The sequence below is a fragment of the Stenella coeruleoalba genome (assembly GCF_951394435.1).
Source record: "Stenella coeruleoalba genome assembly, chromosome: 17".
Classification (NCBI taxonomy): domain Eukaryota; kingdom Metazoa; phylum Chordata; class Mammalia; order Artiodactyla; family Delphinidae; genus Stenella; species Stenella coeruleoalba.
The window spans coordinates 9,028,354-9,045,739 of record NC_137163.1 but is presented as its reverse complement, the minus strand read 5'-3'; the positions used below and the strand labels follow the sequence as shown (position 1 = coordinate 9,045,739).

At 40.9% G+C, this 17,386-nt stretch overlaps 1 protein-coding gene across 5 annotated transcripts in view; it reads right to left on the bottom strand.

The window, feature by feature from the left end:
- Positions 1-465: 465 nt before the first annotated feature.
- The window catches only part of LOC307175961 (uncharacterized protein), a 244,680-nt gene continuing 227,759 nt past the window's right edge, over positions 466-17,386 (bottom strand). For 4 of the 5 annotated variants that reach the window (XR_013824564.1, XR_013824565.1, XR_013824566.1 and 1 more), the window contains one exon: positions 466-595. Coding sequence is in view for 2 of the 5 variants with exons in the window: in XM_079901698.1 (XP_079757824.1) it covers positions 591-595 (5 nt within the window). In the remaining 3 variants the exon portion in view is untranslated. Of the gene's footprint in view, positions 596-2,920; positions 3,016-17,386 lie in introns of those variants that run through there. The other variant, XM_079901696.1, reaches the window with a different exon arrangement.

Below are 17,386 nucleotides of genomic sequence, written 5' to 3'. Positions count from 1 at the left end.
ATGACTGATTGGGTGTCCTCTGATGACCGCCCAGCACTGTTGACTCACTGTGTCTGGTCACACTTTGGATCTGCCCATATGTGAGGAGGTGACCATGGTATACTCACAGGTGAAGCTTGCCCTGAAACCAGTTTCCAAATCAGCATGACTAACATATCTGCTTGATTATTTCGGTCATTTTTTCCCATTCATGAGGAAAAATGTCCCTCAGAGAATGACTTCGCATTAATTCATGGCTTTGCTTGGCTGTCAAATTAATTGCAGCTATTTTCATTGCTGATCAGAAGGACACACATGCTTTGGATACAGTCTGATGCTGATTAAAAGTTATTATCTGTTTGGAAATCTGCCTGCCTTTCCCATCCTACCTGCTGTCAAATTTTAATAGTGTTGAATCAGACCCCTAATAAGCATTGTAATGACAACCTACATTTGACAGTGCTTTATATTTTCCAAAGCAGTTTCAAGGGAATTATACACATGCATTATCTCATTGATCCCCCAGGGCAGATAGGGAAAGAGGGAGCACAGTGGATGGTTTGTCTGAAAGCCTGGATTAGCTTCTCTGATTGAACAGTTGACACTCATTTTCACCCTGCAGAGAGAAGAAATTTAGAGTCAAATATGGCTATTACATATTTCAGGACTCTGATCCTTTTGTCCAGACATTATGCCATTTACTGGTCACCACCGTGCTTACAGGTGCTTATCTTGTACCTGTTTTTCAGATGAAACAAACAAAAGCACACATAGGTGAAGTGCCCTGTGCAAGGTCACTTGATCCAAATAAGAGGGTTCAGAATGTAGATCTCAGGCTTCTGACTCCAGCCAGTCTCCTCCCTTATTCCCGTGGAAATGAAAATACAGAGTGTTGTTCTTGCCTGAGGCTCAGGTCGGGGGAGTGGTGTTGAAGGACAGCCTTTATGACACCTGATTGGTTGAAACTGGGATAATCACACTGTTAATAGGGCTCTTTGGAGAAAAGCTTTCAGGAATACCTTTACTGACATTTTTTTTTGTTTGTCAAAATAACATTATAAGCTTGATATCATTAACCCCACTTTACAGATGGGGAAACAGGAAAATTCTGGTTTCACTCTGGTCTGCTTAGCTGTTTATTGAAAGAGTTAGAAATTTAACCCAAAAGTCTGTGCTTTAACAAGGCACCACCACCCTGCAGTTACATTTATTTTACCAACCTGTCTGTGGTGTCTTCATTATCTATAAACCCCAGTAGATCATGCTTGCTTTTTCATTTATTTATAAGTATTTATAATGTCACAACCATCAGGATGGCCATTATCCAAAAAAAAAAAAAAAGGAAAATAAGTGTTGGTGAAGATGTGGAGAAATTGAAACCCTTGTGCATTTCTGGTGTTAAATGGTATGGCCGCTGTGGAAGACAATATGGAGTTTGCTCAAAATTTTAAACATAGAATTACCATACGAACTAGCAATTCCACTTCTAGGTATATACTCGAAAGGACTGAAAGCAGAGACTCAAACAAGTATTTGTACACCAATGATCATAGCAACGTTTTTCACAATAACCAAAATGTGGAGACAACTTTTTGGTTGTCCATCAATGGATGAATGAGTAACAAATAATAAATAAACAAAATATGGTATACATACAATGGAATATTACTCTGCCTTAAAAAGGAATGGGATTCTGATATATGCTGTGACATGGATGAAATTTAAAGACATTACGCTAAATGAAATAGGCTAGTCACAAAAGGAAAAATATTGTATGATTCCACTTATACGAGGTACCTAGAATAGTCAAATTCATAGAAACACAAAGTAGAATAGTGACCATCATTCTACTTAACAGGTTAGCAGAGGCTAGGGAAAGGAGGTAGAGAGGAGTTATTGTTTATTGGGGACAAAATTTAAGTTTAGTGTGATAAAAATGTTTTTGAGATGGATGGTGGTGAAGGTTGCACGACAATGGGAATGTATTTAACGTCACTGGTTTGTACACTTAAAAATGGTTAAAACCATCAATTTTATATTACGTATATTTTCCACAATTTTAAAAGCAATATTAAAAATCAATATTCATAAAGCATATTATTTTTATTGATGGTGAATGATGCAGTGACAGAGAAGGCATAGCCCATTATCTCAAGAAGCCAACCATCTACCTATTTGGAGCAGTAGATGTATAAATAACCAAACATAGTACAGAATCCTAACAGCTCTAATTAGAGATATTCCGAATCAATGAATCCTCCCAAATATTGACAATTTTCTGTTGAAACACCCAGAATGTTTTAAAGGTGATGTAACAACTCATGATAGAAAGCTTTCTAAACCATTACCCATTTCCCTGTTTAACTGCATTGAGGAAACTGAGCATTTATTCATTATTCATCTATATATTTCATTCACTGACACAAATTTATCGGACAAATACTATGCAGCAGGCACTGTTCAAAGTTTAGGGACATAGAGATGAATGGGACCTGGCTCTAGTCAACATCTGGGGCTGCAGAGAACGGACACGTCAGAAATGGAAAATATATTATATATATAAATATATATAAATATAAGCATATATATGTATATATACAGTAACTCTGGTGAAATCTGCACAGAGTACAGGGGTGAAAGAAGGCACAGAGGTTAAGTGGTTGATATATTTGGGCAAAGGGTAGTCTGAGAAAGCAAATCAAAGTAACAACTGCATGGAATCTTGAAAAGTCACTAGGATTTTGCCAGATGTAAGGTGGAAGGAAGGAATCTTGAGCAGTGGGAAGAGTGACCTAAGGCCTAGAGGCCTAAACCACAGTTGATCCGTGTGACTTAAAGAAGTGAATGATGCTTTCTCTAAAGATGAGACTGGACAGGACTCCAGGGGCCAAATCATGAAGGACTTTGTATGCCGGTTTGAAACACACACCATTGGCAGTAGGGTGTCACTAAAGAGTTTTAGGTTAAAAAAAAATGGTGCTGAGTGACAGTTCCATCAGCTCGGCAGCTTTGAGGAGGATAGATTGGAGTCATGAGCTGTTGGAAAAAGATATGACACGTAAGAAGTTAAGATGATAGGGGTGTGATCGAGGTGGCAGCAGGGGAAATGGAGAGGAAGGTAATCAACACAGAAAATGATGAGGTGTCATTGATAGAACTTGGTCATAAATTAAATGGGGAAAGGAAGCAACGAGAAAAAAATGAGCAGGTTGCAAACCTTCAAACCTTTATGCATATCAATAAATTATATTAGCTGTATTATGGAGATATCTCCGGAAGTTATAAGTTGTACGATCTGTACTTTTCTGGTTGAACATTTCTTTGTCTTTTCCCTATTGTCAGTCGTCATTTTTAGTTTTAACTTCCAGGAGGTGGTTCCCTTCTAATTTGCAGTCTGTTACATCCTAGGAAAAAAATGAGGTCAGTGAAGGTGTTGACTTCTTGACAATGCTGTATAGGTAACCTTAGTATGTGATGCCGGAAGGAAGCCGATGTTAAGGAACATGACTTGATCACTTCTCTATCTCCCTGAAAAGTGCTTGCGTATAATAGATCTTCAAAAAGATGTTTGTCACATAAATAAATGAACAAGTGAATGAATGAAGTATAGGAAACTGTATTTTTTAAATAGGGGATGTTCTGAGGGCTTGAGAGAGGTTTGATACTGCTTGCATGAAGAATGAAGAATGCTGAGGTGTAGGAGGAGGAAAGAATGATACTCAGGGTCTGATAGAAGTAGAGCAGAGAATGTTTATGAAAATAGGTAATGATTATATACTGCAGTATATTATAAGCAATGCCTTATGTCTAGTACACATGTGTGAGCACGCTGTGTGGGCTATTAACCTAGACCGAGATGTATTGATTTGAGTTTGGTTGAAGGTACTGATCACCTGGCACCCCTGTTGAGGTTCCTCGTAGCCTCTGACAGCTTCAGCAACAGTCCCTCCAAGGCAGCATGGATCGGAATCTCTAACATTAGGACAAAGCACTAAGCTAGTCCATTCTTTCCCATCTGCTCTCATCTTCTAGAGGCAAACAACAACCAAAGGATCTGAGGGTGCTGAGACGATGGGAGGGCTGGATGAAGTTACAGAAGAAGCTGAGGATGCTCACTGCAAAGTTTTGAAAAGGGTCTGACACGTCCTCCCGTTCTTCCCAGGAAAAGAAACATGAAAGAGAATATTGTAAACAGTGTTCAAAAAGGAACCTTAGCCTGAATTCCATCTCTTGCACCAGCATAAAATGAAGGAGTGGTAAAATTGGCAGGTAGACTGTGTTGAGTTTTTTTTTGCGGTACGCGGGCCTCTCACTGTTGTGGCCTCTCCCGTTGCGGAGCACAGGCTCCGGACACGCAGGCTCAGCGGCCATGGCTCACGGGCCCAGCCGCTCCGCGGCATGTGGGATCTTCCCAGACCAGGGCACAAACCCGTGTCCCCTGCATCGGCAGGCGGACTCTCAACCACTGTGCCACCAGGGAAGCCCTGTGTTGAGTTTTGATTCAGCAAGACTCCCTGGGGGATTTTTCTCACCTGTTTGAAACCTGAACTCTCAGTAGCTGGGTCTCTGTCTCCAGTTATTTCTCCCCCGGGGGGTTTTCTCACAGGCTGCTCTCCAGCTACTGACGCTGCAAAGGCTCCTCAATCCTCGCAGGCTGAAGTCCAAACTCCTTGGTTGCCATTCGAAGTCTGTGTGGGACTCTTGTTTCCTCTTTCACCCTTGCCTCTTTGTACTTTAGATTCCAACCAGGTTAGCATGGTAGGGTTCTCCAAATGAGTCACATTAGATATTTTCTCTAAGACTTTTCTGTTTCTAAAATAGCACTCCCTTCTCTACGCAATCCTTACATCTGAGTAACGCAAACTCACCGTTTAGGATTATCAGACACTCCTGTACCACCTGTCCTCCTGAGTAGCATTGACTTCCATTACCGTTGCTTGTTTTTTGCGTGTTCATGTTTGCTTCATACCTGATATTTCACAAGGTTGAGGGCCTTTCCCTTTAACTCTTTGATTCCAGCATAAAAAAGAATGCTTGAGCCAGAATGTGAAGAAATAAGACCCCTAACCTTTGGGAGCTCACTCATCCTGTGTGCCTGCAAGCCCTGTGCTCATTGTCCCTTACGGAGGATACACTCAAGCGTGGGAGAAAAACATAAACCAATATCCAAAAGGGTGAATATAGAATTGCCAATGGAATCTAGGCTACGGTGAGAGTTACCTACTGTGACGAGCATCTACAAGAGAGTGGATTTTGTCAGGGGTCCAAGGGCTTCCTCAGGGTATTAAAAATTGAACTGACATCATCTCAACAAAAGCCCTGTGAAGTCAGTTTTCAACTCCTGTAAAGCCCCTTTTAAAGTATAAGGAAACTGAGGCTCAGTGAAATTAAATGGATTTACCAGTCGCAGACAGTAAGTAGCCGAGCACGTATTCAAAGCCAGGATTGTCTAATTCTACACTGTATCCTCCTCCCTAAAACCATGGGTGACACCCTAGGACCCCCTTTTCCCAGACCTCTGGTCCCTGTGCTGTCATCCTGAGTGTACTTGTACTCTCTGAGACATAACCAGCATCTTCAGGAAGCACATGAACTTTAGCGTCGGATAAACTTGGATTCAAATTCTATTTCTTTCGCCTGCTGTGTGACCTTGGACAAATCATTTAAACTTTGTAGGCCTCCCTTCCCTTGGTAACAAAGAAGGAATAATGCTATGTTTTGCTGTTTCCAAGATTAGAATTTTTGAAGAAGGTTCTCCATAGAATAATAATATTAACATTGAAGGCAACAAACCAAAAGCTATCATTTGCTGAGCGTCTACCATGTGCTAGATACATGAATTATCACATTTATTCCTTATAATAATCCTAGGAGAGAAGCAAAATTATCATCCTCCTTTTAAAGAAGAGAAAACTAGCACATAGTATTAAAATAAGTTGCCCAAAGTCTTAAAGGCAGAGAGTGGCAGAGCTAGGATAAAAGTCCAGGTAGCCTGGCTCCAGAGCCCTTACCCCTGACTGCCACACTGCATCATCTTCCTAAACACTGTCTATATCATGTACAGGAGACTGGGAAGTTGGCTGGGTATATCTGGGTATATTTTCCAGCACAAACTTTGTGATCTGTTTTCCCTGTGGATAGTTTGAAGGCTTCCTATGTACACATAGACACACACACACACACACACACACACGCGCGCGCGCGCGACACACTTTCCCTTTGGGGCTCCTGGGGCTGGCGCTTCTGTACTGTTTCAAGGTGTTCTATGGAGGCTGCTCTTGGCTTCATTGCCATCTGCCTGGTTTCCTCCAGCTGCAAACCTGTAGAAAGAGATGAATCTATTTTTGGTAGTATGTATTTTCTGAGCTGAAACCAACGCAGGCTGCTCTCCAGATCCTCTGAAAAATCACGTCAACCAGCTCTGAGAATCGCTCACTCATTTTTCTTTCAAACCTCAATTCAGGAGAATGAATTGAGAGAGAGAGAAAGGAAGAGGCACGGGCAGAGTAATTAGAGTGATGAGGGAAAGGGGAAAGGAGGAAAGTCACATACAAGCCAGGCCAATCGTGTGACAGTTTTGCGTAAAATAATAACTGCGTGATACACACTAAAGACCTACTTATTTAGTGACATTTGAGATTCAGGCGCCGCACTGTTGCCGCTTTCCACATCTTTACATTTGCTGGACCCTTTGTCTTAAAAAAGGCTCCTAGAGGGCTTCCCTGGTGGCGCAGTGGTTGAGTCCGCCTGCCGATGCAGGGGACACGGGTTCGTGCCCCGGTCCGGGAGGATCCCACGTGCCGCGGAGCAGCTGGGCCCGTGAGCCATGGCCGCTGAGCCTGCGCGTCCGGAATCTGTGCTCCGCAACGGGAGAGGCCGCAGCGGTGAGGGGCCCGCGTACCGCAAAGAAAAAAAAAAAAAAAAAAAAAAAAAAAAAAGGCTCCTAGATCTTCTGTCTCCCTGGAGATCTCCTGCCTCAAGACTGCATCTCCCATATCCACCCCCGTAATCCCTCCTTGATGGCCCTCCTTTCCAGGCCAGTTCATTTTTAGATAAAGATTCAGATCTAAAATTCAGAAAGGCTTAAGATCCTAACCCAACTTTACTAATTATTAGCTTCTTTTGAATTGGCAAAAGCTCCCGAACCTTTCTGAGCTTCAATATCCTTCCTTTTTAAAGGAGCATTGCAAAATAATCTGTCTCATGACTTATTATGAAGGTTAATACAAGAAGACGAAGTGAGAAATAATGCAAGTGATGAAGAAACGCCTGGTACTAATCAGGTACTGATTCCCGGCAAATATGTGTTAAATGAATGAATAAAAGAAAGAGACTGACTCAGGGCCTGCACTTAGCAAGTGCTCAGAACGGTTATCCATTAGTAGTGCATTATCCATTCATTCCTCTCACTATGACAAACACCCAGAGGCCAGAAGCCTCTTATCACCATCCTCGTATTTGTAGAGATTAGCATAATACGTGGTATGTGGAAAACTTCCCATCTCACTAATCATTTTTCAAATATTTATCTTGATTATCACATACCTTTGAAGTGATAGGCATTATTACCATCACTTTACATGTGAAAAAAACCCTGAAGCATAGGGAATAAAAATCCTTCCTTTAATTCAATGTTAGTAAAAACTAGAATAGAACTTGAGCCCAAGCGTCTGACTCTACACTGGGTACTGTCTGCTTTTCCATGGAGAGAAGTAACCCAGCTTGGGGTGGCAGAGACTTATACCTCATCTAACTTTTCCTCATCTTGATGTACGATGCCCAGAAAGAAGGGACCTGCCCAAGCTCACATGGCCACTTGCAGGTGATTGCATTTCTCAAATGCTCCAGTCGCTCAGAGATGAGAGTCAAGTTTATTTTGATAAATAAATCAAATAGTTATTACTCACCAGTCCAAATGGGTTGTATTCAGAAATACTAAATATTTATGCTCGACAAGGAGAAATTGAATTCATTTACGTCTCTTTTGACAAATTAGTTACCTCCTGTAGAATAATTTCTGCTTTTATTCTCAGTACTTAGTTCTACTCTGCACATTCGTGAGTCATAGCTTAGATGATGCCTCATTTCTGTTGGCAACGTACTATTTATGGAAGAAAAGATTGTAACATTTTGGATTTGAACCAATCTTTTTTTCTTTGAACTTCGCATGCATATCATCGGAGGTGTTGACACCTCTATAGTAATTTCAAGAAACAGAAAACTGATTCATTGAAAAGAGCAGAGTGGCTGGTTGCATGTTTCTCTAGAATGGTGTCCCCACTCAGTGACATGTTTCAGAAAAGCTTGCTTGTCTGTAACTCGATGGGAGACCTCTGTGTTTTTTTCAAAAACTCTTGTTCACAACTCAGAAACTTTGCATGGGGATCATGTTACCCTGTGTAATATCGCCCATTTTGACTGATACACCATCTTCATTCTACCAATTTCTAGCACAGTTACTGGAATACAGTAGTTGTTCAGTACATTTCTGATCTTCCTCTTCTAGCAGTTGAGAGCCTAGGGTCTGGGCAAATAGACTGCAGAGGTGGAATATTGGGTCAGAATCCTGATATGACCACCTGAACGGCAACCAGCAACCAGCCTGAAAGAATTCCTTTATTTATAAAATCCACTTAGGCTATATACTTTGGAGAATCAAATTAGTTAATATACGAAAGTACTTAGCATAAAATCTAGGATGTAGTAAATTCTCAATGTCGGGAATTAAATAACAATTATTAAATAAATAATTAAAATAATGTGCTATATTTAATTATACGATTACAATAATAATTACGATGACGATGATGATGATGATGATGATGATACAACCTCACCTGTCTTATGTGGTCTGAGTTAGCCGTAAAAATTCACACTAGCCAATGGCCCTAAGGTCTTAGTGGCTTAGTACTGTCACGTTTTATTTCTCCCACGTGTCATGGTCCTATAAAAGTCTGGTGGCTCTCCTGGTAGCTATCCTCCACCAGAAGAACAATGGCTGAGGAATCCAGATTCTTTCTTTCATGTGGTTCTGCCCACTAGGAATCCTTTCCTTCCTGCCGCAAGGAAAGTGCAGAAAGCAATATCTTTAATCTGCATTACTCTGACCATAATTCCGTCCCAAGGCCCAACCTTATTGTGATGGAGGTAGAAAATGCAGTCTTTTCTCATGTGGCTGGTACATTCAGCTGCCGCATCATTTAACATATAACAACATTTTAGTTGTACAAAGGCTTACTCCATATTATAGGCCAAAGGGCGTTGCCATCGTTTACAAGTTATCATTCTATACGGTGAATACGTGCTGGATACATAGAAGGATGCAGTGAGAATCTTCAGGCAAAGCATATTTTAAACACACACACACACACACACGCACGCACACACAAACAAAACAAAACTAAGGAATCAGTGAATTAATGAATTTCCAAAACAGAAGCAACCCAAAAAGAAGCAGAGCTTGTGTTCAGCCTTACAGGATGGGTAAGACAGTAAAACAAGGATAGTAATGACGTCAAACTCATGGACCCCTAAAAACAGGCTTTTAGTCTTACCTTCTAGAGAGGCCATGATGCTTGCTTTATTTATGGTACAAGTTTCAAAGCTTTGAACCTTTGTCTATTTATAGTCAAATAAAAACATACATTTTTTATCATTTGGCTGCAAATACTACCACTTATTTATTTTATATTATTTATCACAGAGACATTTAAAATGGAGGAGAATAACCTGTACAATTCACTTATCTTAAATTGTGAGGAAATAAGACTTTCCATATAAGTGAATATTATACGAAACTGAAGCTTATTATTTTTTATTTTCAAGCTTTCTTCTAATCACATCTAATTGATATCTCTCTAATGTTAATTTTGAAATATATATTTCCTGCTTTCTCAAAACCAAGAGTTTTTTTTTTTCTCCAACATGATTTAGCTTCTTAACTTCTGTGTGAATTTCATACAAGAGATGTGTATCAAGCCTGTATTATATAAAAAGAATCGGCCCTATACTCAGTGGCTGGGAGATCAGTTTAGAAGAGAGAGGCCGCAGGCAAACAGATCTTCATCTTGAAGCCTTTCCATCTACATTTATTTTTGCGATGGCATATTACTGTTAGTCTTCTCTCCATGTACTGTGAGCTCTGTGAGGCCAGGAACCAGGTCTGTTTCAACTAGCGATCACCGCCAGACCCCCCAGCACTTGGCAGGGTGCCAGGCCCACAGTTGGGTCTCAGTCATTTATTCCATGTGAATCAATTAATTTGATAATACATTTTACTTCTTCACCTGATGCAAATTATCTTTTTCCTATGGCTCACATTTATGTCTACTATGGCCTAGTAGTTAAAAACACAGACTTGGAATCAAATCCTGGCTTTGTCAATTCCTAGCTCTTGGGAAAGTTATTTAATCTCTTTGTACCTGTGTCTTTATCTGTAGAGTAATGATAGCGCTTGTTTTATAAATTTGTTATGGGTATTAAATGAGTTACTGTTTGTAAGGTGTTTACTACATCTTAAGTACCTTATAAAAATTAAAGTATTTGCCAAGGAAGATCTGATTGGATTAGATCATCACTATTGTCCGTTTGGGGATAGGTAGTTAATGGAGTTAACTTTTCCCCACTGGTTTACTCATCTGTGGGTCTAAAGAGTTAGGCCACGTGACACAGAACATTGCAACTCATGTGAAAAGACTTCTTGAAAAATGATCATCAAGGAGGAACCACACAAGTGAGTGGTGAATGGCGCAATGGCCTTGCCTAGCAATCATTATCCTAAGAAAACTGAAACTAAGTGAAGCTAAATAAATCACACACACACATCAGTGGCACAGTCAGGATTTGAACTCAGGTCTCCGGTCTCCAAAAACTGTGCTCTTTGCAGAACATCTGGCCAAACTGATTTATCAAGCAACGATTATGGTCATTACTAATATAATGCTCAGTGAACATCAGTGAATTAGTGAACAGAGCAGTTGCATGGGTTAAACAAGAAATTTATGAAGATGAGGACTCTTTTATCTCACCAATTTTTATTTTCAGAAAAACAACCACCACAAACAACGTTGTTTCTTCTGTTTCGCATAGTTTTATAGCCCCAACTTACTCAGCCTGCATCAAACTATAACTGTGTTTCACAACTAAGTGGATCTTCCAACTCAAAATTTATGGAACTTTGGGGCAAAAGTTTGAAGGTTGTAAAAGTCTAGCGATAAAACCCCCGAAACTGGCAGCTTGAATGAAAATTGCTGAAATTAACATTGTTAAGGTTATAACTCACCTTCCAGATTTTCCATATGAGTTATGGCCCCCACTTAGAGCTTTTATGTTGTTGTTGTGTTTTATATTGCATGGTAATGATGGATGCCTCTGTCATTGTTAATGAGTTCTGTATATGTCTGGTGTTGAATGTGATGAAAGGCAATCCTGAGACATCGTATTTTCCTCTGATGTGACATTCAACTTCTTATTACAGATCACTATTTCCATTTATAGAATTGTCACGTTTGAACTAGTTCATTCATTAAACAACAAACTTTTATTGGGCATATAATACAATATGTGCCAGATATTGTGCTAGACACTGGGAACATAAACATGAAAAAGAAACATTCCCTTAATTAAAGGAGCACAGAGTCTAGGGGAAGAAACTGTAGTGTCAAAAGCTGTCAGCATTATTACATTAAAAATCTGTTCCTTAGAGTCTAAGACTATATTGTCTCCTGTGTGGCATATATGCTGTAAAGACACAGTATAAACTTTAATTCCACTATATGTTATGGGTTCACTTAAAAAGTTTAGGGCTTTATTTTTTCCCCAAAGGTAGGAAGAGAGATTTATCGCTGGGAGATGGAAATGATTTGAATTTATACAGGTATGACTCTGATTCTAAAACTGTGTCCGCTAAAATGTAAACTCTGTAAGTGTAGACATTTTATGGAATCTATTTTTTCACAGGTGCTTAAAATACATTGCCTGGCTCATAATGGAGGGGCACTAAATATTTGTTGAATGAAGGGACTTACTGCGTGATACTGGCTTAGCTGTTTAACTTCACTGAGCAGAGTCTGTTCTTGCTGTGGGCTATTGGATGATGGCAGAGAATAGGACACAGCCTCACAGGCTGGTGCCTCTAGACATGCAAGGTCGGTGGTCTCCCTAGTGCCCTCAGCCAGTCTGTCTCCCTAGTTCAAGGGTCTCATCGGCCTCTGGATACAGTACCTTCGCACTCCTGTAGTTGTATGCTCTTTCCTCACCCCACATCTGCATATGGTGGAAAGGAAGTCTTTTGTCTCGTCTAAGGGTGACCCTTCCACCTGTGCACCATGACCCATGTCCCCATCCCCACCTGGGGATGCACCCCATTATCTCATCTTATCTTTATAAACTGGCTCCTTCCAACAGCATTCAAACATCTTAAAATCCTCTCTCTCTGTTAAACAAATAAGGGGAAAAAGGGAGAGTGGGAATAGAACCTCCAGCAATCTCTCCTTCCTCTTCAGCTAATTCTTTATCCATCCCTTTCCCTGTATGATCAAACTTGAAGAAATTGTCTGCATTCGCTGGTTCCCCTTGTTGACCTCATGAACCCACCTCAATCTGGCTTCCTCCTTCCTACCTTAGCTTGGTCACCTGTAGTCCCTGATGGTTAGGGATAATAAATGCTTTTCAGTCCTCAGTTTACCTGACATTCAGATTGGCTCCTCTCTTCCTACTTGGAAAACATCTCTCCTTAGTTATAGCTTTGTGTTATCATCACAACACTGAGGACATCACCAGTTGGTTCTATCCAGTTGGCTTTGCCGGCGTGTATTCCAATGTCTATCCCTCGTATGTAGAGCATCCTTGGGCTTCTGTTCCAGGCTTGCTCACTTTCTCACTCTACATGTCTCATATGCAATCTCATTCAAAGGCACGGCTTTATTTTATCACCTATTCCCGTAGGCCAAAACTCTCCCTTGAGTTTCAGGCCAATCTAGCAAACATTCCAGAGGCTGCCTCCACTTGAAAGGCCTACAGCCTCCTAAAATAAACACGTAAAATTTGTTGACATTACTATCACCTAGTCCCTCAGCAGTTGGAGCCCTTTTGGCCACAGCTTATCTTAAAATAATTTGGAGACTGACCAGCAGAATCTTAACAGAAGTTTCTTAGCACATATGTAAAGGGAGTTAAGCAACATCTGGCCCAAGCACAATGTAGAAAAAAATGCTTATGCAAAGATTTTACAAGGCAAATTTCCATAATCTCCACTTAATTTCTCTCACAAAACAGCTCAATAACCATATGGAGGAGACATGTCAATAACTACTGATCTAAAATTTTATTTACGGCTACATAGTATACTCTTGGGAACACCTTAGTATATTTAACTGATCTCCATTTTTACAGTGAGTATAATCTCCAAAAGCTCAAAATAATACAACATATTATAGCATTAGCATCTTTGCTGCCCTTGGACAATTCTCTTCTTGGAATACACTTGGACGAGGGTGAGAGTAGTGTCACAGGGCACGTGCAGTACTTCAGGCGCTTGTGTGTGTGTTACCAAGGTGTCCTTCAGAAACACAGCAGCAGTCCACGTTCGTTCCAGCAGAACTTGAGAGGGACTGTTCCCCCCGAAATATGCTAACACTGGATATTAGCCTTTTATCTTTTGAAACGGTTCATACTCTGTCGCCTACTTCTTCTGGGGAACCACTCCAATTTGCCAGCGCTCCTCACAATGTCGGCTGTTAGTAACTAGTTGTGATATTCTAAGTGTGCTTTGACTACCGTGGAATAAAGTAGAATTAGAATAAAGGAGAATTAAGCTCTCCTTGTTCTAAATCCAATCTCCCCTAAAATATATATTATTACAAAAGTGGGTTTTGGCAGGACCAACAAGCAATTTATCCTGTAAGAACTGAGGTCACTTATAATCATTCTTTGTTCCCTTTTTTCTATACTGTACCTTCTGATGTCAATAGTTTCAACCCAAAGCAAGTTAAAGAAATCAACTCCAAAAGCCAGAATGAGAGGAACCTTACTTCCTAAGTAGTTAAAATGAGTATCTGCAGTGTAATTCAAGTAACTTGAAAAATTAGCTGGGATGAAACAACCGAAAGGGAACTTCAGATGGAAAACAATTAGCTTTGCTCCTCCAGCAGGCAAGAGAATATTGTGGCTTCCAATTTTCTTTTGATTCTATTTAATTCCCTTTCATGGGCAATTATCCTATTAAACTGGCTCTTTTGTTTTGGCATAAGTAATTAAACCCTCAGAGCTCAAGATTGCCTCTTTCAATAGCAAAATTTAGCTCTGAACTTCTTTTTCCCTAGAATTTAGCAGGCTGCAGAGCTCTTTTAAAAGTGCCTGTGCTCCAGGCTTTTCCTGAGACCAGGCTTCCGGAGACTCTGGAAAGCACACGCTGAGGTTTATACTAGGAGAGCAGGGACCTGTATACATGCTGCCATTGCCAGCTGTGGGTTTTTACCACCAGCCCAGATAAGAAATCGGTATCCTCATTCTGCAACTCAGATTCAGTTCCACCAGTGTTTACTGAGCACTTACTACATGAACAAGATTGAGGACTCAGAGAAGGAATCATTCCTTATCCTGACAAAAAACATAGTTGGCATAATGAACATAATAGGTGAAGAGAAGAGCTCAGTGGTCTTTGGAAACCAGACAGACCTGCATTCAAATCACAGCTCTGGTACTGCCTGACTGTGTGGCCTTGGAAAAGCCACTTGACCTTCAGAGTCTCAGCTTCTTGATCTAAATTAGACCAAGAAATGAGGATCATGAGGCTTGAGTTAAATGGAAGAACTAATTAAGGGTCTGGCACCTGCCACACGGTTATGATGGCCAGCGGGATATCTATCAGTAGTAGTAATACAGAGAAACCTCATCACAATACAAAATTCGGATTTCAAAATTTAAATTTGATGCTTTGTTTTATCTCGAGGAGGTTAAAGAAAGGAGCAAGACAGGCCCATTTAACTAGCTGCTCAGGGGTTCTGCAGGGCCTTCTGTGCTCTCCAAATTCTCTCTTTTCACTGTAGTCTGGTGCCTCCAGGATATGATTATCTACATCAGCTTGACTATTGGTGGGTATGACTGTGGTTCTGTGGCCAGCTGGAGCTCGTAGGACAGACACAGCTTTTCCAGGTATCTCCTGGAAGTCTGCGATCCATTTCAGTGACCCAATCCAGAGAGACATGAATCTAGGGACTACTGGGGATATGAAGATCTTCCTTGCCCTTTCCTGCTCTTCCCCTTGTATTTCCTTGCTGGGTTTTGTTGTCATTTCCATTTCCTCCCTCTCCTATGGGAAGTGAATATTTATCTCACCTTCTTAATTGAGGCTGAGCCAGGACAGTAGCCATTCCCATTACAGCTGAGGGATTTGTGTTGTCCTGGAGGCTATTATTAAGGGGATCAGAAGTTGATGTTACTGTGTTTTTGGTAGACAGATCTGTCCAGGATATCTGGCACAGACGATATATATATCTTCTGTGATACATAAGATATTTAGTTGAACAGAGTAGCCTCAAAGGTTTCAGGAATCAGAGTACTGGGAGCGGGACCTCAAATTCCAACTGAAAGGATGTCCTTGGGGAAGGCACCTGGCCAGAGCTAGCTACTCACCTGGGGGGACCCCAGGTATCAGTGAAAAGGTCTTTTCTGGTATGGAGTTGGATTGCTGATGTGAAGATTACAGGATTCTTTCAAGTCAGTGTACTTAATCTGAGTCCAAAGGTGTTAAGCATTTCATGGTTGGGCTTCAGAGAACTATGAATCCATATATAGCAACACAAAAACAGTTCTTCTGAAAAAGCGTTTGCTACTTGTATGAGGGATGAGATCCTCAAGAGAGTTCATTGCTCCCAACAAGTAAAACCAAATGCTTGAACTAGAGGATATCCTTCACGCATTAAAATAGAAACTGACTGGCACAGAGTCAGATTCAATGGGATATTGTGAAATTTAACACTGTATTTAGTGAGCTTGTAAGATATTGCCGGCTGCAAACAAGCAGAGGGAAAGTAAGGAGCTGCTGAAAGACACTCAGAATCCTTTAAGAGGGACAATTACTTGGCCTAATAACTGAAACAGGCCCTCTGGGACTGTCAAAGCATTTGCAACTGCCCATCTCATTGGATACATCACCTTGAACACTCCAATCACTCAGAACATGATTGCTATTAAATGAATGAAAGGCCATGTGAGTGAGGGCAGAGCATAATTAATAGAATGTTAGAATGGAGAGGCAGCTTTTTATTTATTTATTTATATTGTTTGTCGGTATGCGGGCCTCTCACTGCTGTGGCCTCTCCCGCCTGTTGCAGAGCACAGGCTCCGGACGCACAGGCCCAGCGGCCATGGCCCACGGGCCCAGCAGCTCCGCGGCATGTGGGATCCTCCCGGACCGAGGCATGAACCCACGTCCCCTGCACCGGCAGGCGGACCCCCAACCACTGCGCCACCAGGGAAGCCCAAGGGGCAGCTTTTAAAAGTTAAAGTGTGCAGCCTTTTGCAAGCTGCCTTTCCATTGCTATTGACCAGCCTCACTCAAAGCGTAACAACTCTTAATTTGCTCATTTTGCTTACTTTGCATATAGGTCACGATAAATTAAAGATGGTGAAATAAGTGAGGAAGTTGCCCCAGAGAAGCACATTAGACTCAGGAAAGGTGGAAATTCCCAGCAAGAAAAGAAATAGACAGTGCAACTTTAAACAAAGAGAGTGGTGTTCTGAAATCCTTGCATGTAGAGGTAGAGATTACGCTATGATTCAATAGGGCTTTAGGAACTAATTATAAAACAATACACTAATTTTTAAAATAATTTGCCTCTATTTAAAAATAAGGATATTGGCTCTTCTGAGAATTTGGACATTTTGTATATCCTTGTCTGTGCCTTTTAAGCTCTCCAGGCATAACTGCTTTCTTCATGGTTAAATTTCAAATAAAGTGATGCCATGTGGAAGGGGGGCATAAAACTTTTCTGTGCTGCTTAAGAAGAGGATGAGAGTTATCAGAAAGCAGGTTTTATTTGAATATAAGCAAGTAGCTTTTACTAATTAGCGCTAACTTGTGGCAAACGTGTTATTTTCTGAAGTGGTGAGCTCACATTTTGTTAAGGTGTTCAAACAAGGTACGAAACTCCATCAGGGATGTTGTCAAAGTGACTTGTGCACTGAATTTGAATTTAAAGTAGCAAATCCAGATTCTGTGATCAAAGAGTCTTGTTCAAACAAATACAAGAGAATTTCCGTATCAAGCTCTGGCAAAATTCCGTGTTTCGTTTTAATACCCACGTACTTATCCTGGTGCGTGATTCTTGTCTGCTGGGATGGACGGCGGGAGACAGGAGGAATGCTTTTAAAGGTCATCCATAGGATGTCCAGTTCATATTGAAAC